This window comes from Octopus bimaculoides, chromosome 15 (assembly GCF_001194135.2).
Source record: "Octopus bimaculoides isolate UCB-OBI-ISO-001 chromosome 15, ASM119413v2, whole genome shotgun sequence".
Lineage (NCBI taxonomy): Eukaryota > Metazoa > Mollusca > Cephalopoda > Octopoda > Octopodidae > Octopus > Octopus bimaculoides.
The window spans coordinates 26,341,784-26,349,069 of record NC_068995.1 but is presented as its reverse complement, the minus strand read 5'-3'; the positions used below and the strand labels follow the sequence as shown (position 1 = coordinate 26,349,069).

The 7,286-nt window shown below is 36.2% G+C and overlaps 1 protein-coding gene across 2 annotated transcripts in view; it reads left to right on the top strand.

The window, feature by feature from the left end:
- The window catches only part of LOC106883872 (myb protein), a 161,502-nt gene that overhangs the window by 49,815 nt on the left and 104,401 nt on the right, over positions 1 to 7,286 (top strand). For both annotated transcript variants that reach the window (XM_052973208.1, XM_052973207.1), the window contains exon 5: positions 1,605 to 1,659. In XM_052973208.1, coding sequence (XP_052829168.1) covers positions 1,605 to 1,659 — 55 coding nt within the window. The remainder of the gene's footprint in view (positions 1 to 1,604; positions 1,660 to 7,286) is intronic.

Genomic DNA, 7,286 nt, shown 5'->3' with positions numbered 1-7,286 from the left:
AACCCACCAAACCATACACTGTGTGTGATACAGAATAAACCATTGAGGGACAAGTAGCATAAATGAGATATGAGCTGGATGTCTTCTGACCAGAAGGAACTAAAGAAAGATGTTCAATGCAAAGGTAAAAAAAAATTCATGAAAGAGGATAAAAAGTTTCATGAAATAAAAGATATATTAAACATCACGAATGGAACTGAAGATGACTGTTTATGAGCCGAGGTTGAAACAAAAGAAGATACAACATCATGGGTTGCTGATGAAAACTCGACAAAGCAGGAATGGGAGGACTTTTTTTAGTATCAGTGGTGATGAAGAATTTGAATTTGATGACTTTTAAATAGATGTTAGATTTATATATTTTAAGTTTTAATTAATCTTTTGTTATTAGCTTCATTATTTTAGAAGTTTTGTTTTGTTTTTGTTTTTTGTTTTGTTTTATTATGTCAAGTATTTATTATTGGAGAAAGTCCCTAAAATGTTTCAGAGTCCCTACAGACAAAACAGTAATTGCATCACACCCAAGAATGATGTGGGTAATGCTTTAAAAGAAGCATTCTACCTTGCGGGTCTCATTTCTCTGGATGGCCTTTTCTATTTTGTTCAGACACAGTGGAATGTGGTTTAGAGCCCAGGATTCTTGACTGCTTTATGTTTGAAAAGAAACCTATTGGAAAATAACTATCGTCTCACAATCTTGTTGGTGATGAAGCCTAGATGTAACCCTGATTTACCAGGTTGCCACTGAAGAGAGTATTGTTTCAAGGTGCATCCCAGATGAAAGACTTGCTGCCTCAGAATGAGAGGATTGTGATACTGTCCAGTCTTTTACTATCCCTTTGGTCGAATACTCTCAGGGTTGTGATAGTGGCATGACAATGGATGGAATTCAGAAACTTCTCAGATCTGCAGAAGTATTTGTGTTGCTTGCAGTTCCAAAGTCCAAGTCAATTGAAATTTTGATTCATAGACAGGGTATAGTTTTCAACTATACTATGGAGCTGGAAGGCGAACTTGAAACATGTTAGTCTATACAGATTAAACTAATGAACAAAGCTGTCTATGACTTTATGCCACTAGAATGACTTCCCATTTATGTTTGACTGATGGAACATCTGCAGAGTTCAAGCAGAATTGCATCCAAGTAATGCAAGCTGTTTTGTGGAGAACCATGTTGATCAGAGCATGATAAGAGGCCATACATGTTTTTATTAATGTACTTCTCTGAAGTGTACTTTGATGACTTCTATTTAATTTACTTTCCTTTTATAATACACAATACAATATGTAGCAAGCTATTCCATAATCATGTTCATAATTTATTTTAATGTGTTCAATAGGATGAGTTGTTTAATTGTCTTACTCCCCTTACAACAATAGACATGTGATGCAAATTGAAAAACTCACTGTCTCAATCGTGTAAATTTCAATTATAAAAGTTTTGTGTCAACTGTTCTATGCAGAACGTAAGGTACAACTTATAAAATAAATAAGGTAATTTTCATTACTTGGTTATTGACTTTCAATAACTGTTAGATCACAATGAATGTACTTTAAAAAACAAAACCATTTGTAAACTAAAAGTTATTCCTGTTTGTTTTCAGGGCTCAAGAACTGGCCACATATTGAGAAATCTAAAACCCAGTAGCTTAACACATGGTAAACATTTTTTTTCTCTTTAACTTTTTAATGGGTTAATAGTATATGCCAAGTAACAAATTTTATCAGCTTTGATTGTTTACATTCATGAGATTGCAATTGTTTAAATAATAACTTGTCATTAAGTATTGTTTGTACCTTTAATGTACTTGATACACAAGAAATATATATAATTGTTTCTTGCATCATATATTGGAAAAAAAATTAGAATCAAAGGTCCAGCCTTGATACACTATGTCAGTATGTGAGTGTAGCTGGGTTGGTCCTTTGATTCTATCTAATAATTAAGAATACACAAGTCTGTTGAGTACTCATATATTTGCATGCTGACTCAATGAACCTTGTAGTCTAGTTGATTGAACAGTGGAAAACTACTTGTAATCAGAAATTCTGATCAATAAGGCATAAATAATGGTCATTACATGTTTTTCTATATTAGAATAAATTTGGTTTACAACTGTTTCCAGTAGTCATTATAGGTACATTACTAATAGGTTTACTCAATTGGTCTATTGATCAGTTGAGAAAAATTGAATGACTTAAAAAAAAATTGATGCTACTTACACCCACATTTCAAACACATGTTCTTTTCAAATTTTTGTTCAGAGTCCATGCTGTGCAGCAATAAATGCCTATTGGCTGAATGAGCACTAGCTTTGTTTTGAGCTTAGGGCACTTTTGCTGGTCCAGATGTCATTAAACTTTTCCATAGACGTTCTTTCTATGGCTAGACATATCCTAATTTCTTACTTTACTGTTTAATAACGGCTCAGCTTGGGTAAAAAAAGTCAGATAACGATGAATTATTTGATGTATCTGTGGGGTCGTACAATAGTGTTGATGTCTGCAACCTTGTGAGTATCTTTGTAGACGTGAGATGGGTACTTATCCATCTCATGACATTGGTCTATACCAAGACAACAGTTTGGGTATTTCCCATGGCTGTGATGGTCAGACCCTTGATAAATTTAGGAAACAACTTGTTTTTATCTTCAATCAATTAGGCCTTAAAATCACAGTAGCTACTTATTTGTCTAAAGTTGATTATTTTAGATGCTTCCCTAGACCTGAACTCCTCCTCTTATAAACCTTACTATAAGCCTAACGAGAAACTTTCCTATATACATAAACAATATTGTCATCCTCCTGTAATATTTAAAACCTGATAGCTAATATTAGTAACAGAATTTTTAACCTGTCTTCCTCTAAAGAAATTTTTGAAACAGTAGCCCTCTACTACAACTATGCCCTAACCAATAGTGGCTTAATATATAGTCTCTCTAATATTAATTGGAATAATAATAATAGACCTAAAAATAGACATAGGAAAACTATTTGGTTTGCCCCTCGCTTTTCCCTTAATGTAGAAATTAACATAGTTAAAGATACTCGTCTTTCCTAACATTTTCCAGAAAATCACAGGTACAGTAAAATATTTAACAGGTGTTCTGTGAAATTATCATATAGCTGCTGCTCCAGTGTGAAGAGTATCATTACACGAGACCAATACCAAGAGCCAACTCCCAGTTGCAACTGTCAAAACCCAGGAAACTGTTCACTTGACCAGCAATGTATGAATAAATCCATCATATATGCGACAGAAGTTACTTCAATGCTAGATAATAATACAACTAAGAAAAATAACAATAATGGACTATGTGAAAGAGACTCCAAGAATCACTATGCTAATCACATATCTTCCTTCTGGCACGGACAAAAACAAAGCAGCTAAGTTGGCTAGCCGCACAAGAAGTTTGAAATTGAATGCAACCCCACATACATTAAAGTGGAAAATAGTTGTAAAATCCACATCATATGTTAATAGATCAAAACAATATGACCTACATGTAGCTGAAAACACTCAGATCTAAGAACTCTGACTCACTGCTGAACTCTATATCTGAATTTTTCAGCTGTTATAAGGATATACCTTAGTTCCTGTTGAAGAATTGAGAAGTACCTCCCCCACGAGATTAAATAACTGTACTATAGAGGCTCTAAGCCAGTATCTTTTCAGCTTTATAATTTATGGTCTAATGGAAATAACTCTTGTTCCCCTGTCGCTTCTTTCTAATTTTCTGTTTACTGGTTTTTCAACCTTTTACTTTTCATATATACCTCCTTTTTGCCTTTTCTTGTTTTTTCTCTTGTATTATTTTTAGTTTATTATGCCATGTGGGTAGTGTCTGATGATTGTGCTGAACACCAGACATGTTATAAAACAATGTTTGGCATGTTCTCAGCACATGAAACTAATAGTAGCACATATATTGTTTATGAAATAATATTAATAATAATAATAATAATAATATAGTTAAAAAAGATTCAAGCAAAATCTTTGTAGAATATTATGCAAAGCTTGTCATCATACAGTCATCAATCAGTGGGCATGCTCTTGCTACTGGATATACATCAGGAATTCCATGTTATCTATAGAATTTATATAAATAGATAAATGATAGCAAATGGAATGAATGACAAGCAAAGTAGCTAGTTAGAAAATCTCAGTAAGAGATGAAAGTAGTAGCTCTACTGAGAAGTAATTTTTATCGCCACATCAGTATGGCTGTTTGACATTACTGCTGTTTAACCCTGCCAGCAGGTTATCAGTGCAATCTGCACCCAGTATATATTACAAGCAGGCGAGCGAACCCCTACCACTTTCTAGAAGACGTACTCACCAGACTGAACGGTTTCAAGCTATTTGTGCCCATCTTCTATGGTGAACACCTGACCACTAGAAATAGTAAGAGTTCACTCCAGCTCGCGATATAACTCTAGTGGACTGGTGTTCACTACTGAAGATGGGCACAAATAGCCTGACACTGTTTGGTCTGGTGATCCTGTCATCTGCTAGAAGGTGGTAAGGGGTTTGCTCCTTTGCTTGCAATATATCCAGGCGAAAGCTCAACACCTACATCCAGGCGAAAGCTCAACACAGGATCTCCTCGCGTCACCCTTGCTCATGGCACTGGTACCAGCTAGATTTGGTTATCACAAGATGCAACCACCTGAAGAATGTCCTTTTGACTCAGTCTTTTTGCAGTGCTGGCTGCATCACGGACCACTCTCTGGTTTGCTGTAATCTCAAACCCCAACCTAAAATGATGCACTGCACCAAGCCTCCAAGCAAGCAGTGCATCAGTCCTACTGCAACCCAACAGCTAACTAAGACACCATCCTTGCAGACCCTCCAGAAGACAATGTTCAGCAGAGATGGGATTCTCTCAGAGATATCATTAACACTGTCCTAGGTGGAGGAGGAGGAGGAAAATGACACATGACTAGTTTGAAGCGAATGTGAAAGAACTCAATACCCCCATGGAGGAGAAGCGTGTTGCCCTGTTGAAGCACAAACACCAACCCACCAGGGCAATGCTGCAAGATCAGCAAGGAACAGCATGCAGAAGACAGTGAGACATTGTGCAAATACTACTGGTTTGTCATTTGACATGAGCAACATTTATGGAATGTATGAGGGCATCTAGAAAGCCATTTGTCCAGCCCAGAGCAAGATAGCTCCATTGAAATCCAGAACAGGGGAAGTTTTCGAGGGCAAAAGATAGCAGCGGGAGAAATGAGTGGAACATTACCCCGAACTCTATGCTAAGGAAAGCAACATCTCAGACAGTGTACTAGACATGGTGGAGCTGGACACACTGCCAACTGCTGAAGACCTGAGCAGAGCCATTGCTGGCTTGTCCACTGGAAAAGTACCGGGTTTGGATGGCATCTCACCAGAGATCATCAGATGTGCAAGGAGAGTTCTACTTAGCCACTTGCTGAAGCTACTGTGTCAGTACAGGGAGTAGGGATCAGTGCCGCAAGACATGAGGCACTGCAACATTGTCACTCTACATAAGAACAAAGGGGACAAAAACAACTCCAATAACTACTGAGGCATCTCACTGTTAAGCATTGTTGGGTAGGTCTTTGCCCACATGGTCTTAAACTGGCTACAGAAAATCACTGAGAGGGTATACCCTAAATCTTAGTGTGGTTTCAGATCAAAACACTCCACCATCGACATGATTTTCTCTCTCCAAAAGCTACAGGAGAAGTGCTGAGAGCAAAGACAACCACTCTTTATCACCTTCAATGACCTCACAAAGGCTTTTAACCTAGTCAGTTGTGACCAGTCATTGACATCCCTGGGGGATTGGAAGAATGGACTAGCCAAACTCTTATAAAGAGTAGAGGTTGGTAGTAGTCATGGAGAAAGCGTTTTGGTAGCCTTGCAAAGTACGTTGTGTGAACACATTGATTAACCTCCGCTGTGTAAATTATTTATCAAACTTGGAATATAAAAGTGGCTATGCGATATTCGAAGCTTGCGTCAGATGTTAATTTTTTTTTTTTTTGGTATGGAACCAAAGGAAAAAATTATTTAACATGGGAGACATGTTGGCCCATATGGTGCAGTTGCAACAATACCACTGGAAGTAATGTTGAAGAAGTCTGAAAATACTTCAGGCTTGTTCTTGTCAGGCAGCATAGCAAATTCAATTGGAGAATTTATTTATAACCCAGGAGAAGGTACTACTTTTTCTTCATATTTTAGAAGATACTAAGAAATCTTCAAAGAATAATGTAAAAATTGGAATGATGAGAAGAAGGTGTGACTACTTTTAAGAAAGTTATCCCTTGCTGAACATAAAAAATACTGTCACTATATTCTGCCAAAGAAGCCAGGTGAGATTTGTTTCGATGAAACAGTTAATTTGTTATTGAGAATTTTCAGTGAAAGAAGTTTCCTGTTCAATACTCATTGGCAATATTTAAATTTAGTCAGAAAAGATGATGAAGATTTCATCACCTATGCTGGGGTCGTTAACAGAGAGTATGAAAAATTCAAATTAAATGAATTAATCCTGGATTTGTTCAAATGTCTAACTTTTGTTCAAGAAAACATATTGATATACGTTCCCATATATTAACAAAATTAGTACAGGACCGAAAATTAACTCTACAGGCAGTGGCTGAAGAATGCCAGAGGATTACAAATTTAAGACATGACACGGATAAAATTGAAGAAAAAGATTGCTCTCAGATACATGTGTGTCGACTTGAAACAGATAAGAATAAAGAAAAACGAATGTCAAGACCAAATCCATGCTATGTGTGTGGGGGTTTACATTTTAAAAGTAATTGTCCTTTTAAAAATCGTAAATGTTTCAAGTGTGGAAAATTGGACATAATGCATTAAAAAATTTTTTAAGTAAGGCTCAGAAAAGAAAATTTGTATCCATAAAAATGAATAATGTGAATATCAAGTTTTCGATGTTGTCGTTGTCGTTGTCCTTCTTCTTCTTGTCACTGACTGGAATTGGACTCAGAATCTTGGGGTTAGTAGTCCGTGCTCTTAACCACTACGTCATATGCCCACGGGCATATGGCATAATGATTATAATAATAATGATAATGCCATTGAAAAATACCTTAGGAATGAGAACCCAGGTTTTAAATTTCCCCAAGACACACAATGAAGGCTGGAAGGTATATCAGCCGAAACATTGTCTTAACAAACAAGATGAGGTCAAATATTTGTCAAATGTAAATAATGTACATAATACCTCATCTCTTAAATATAGAACTGTATGTATATTTATATATATATATATATATAT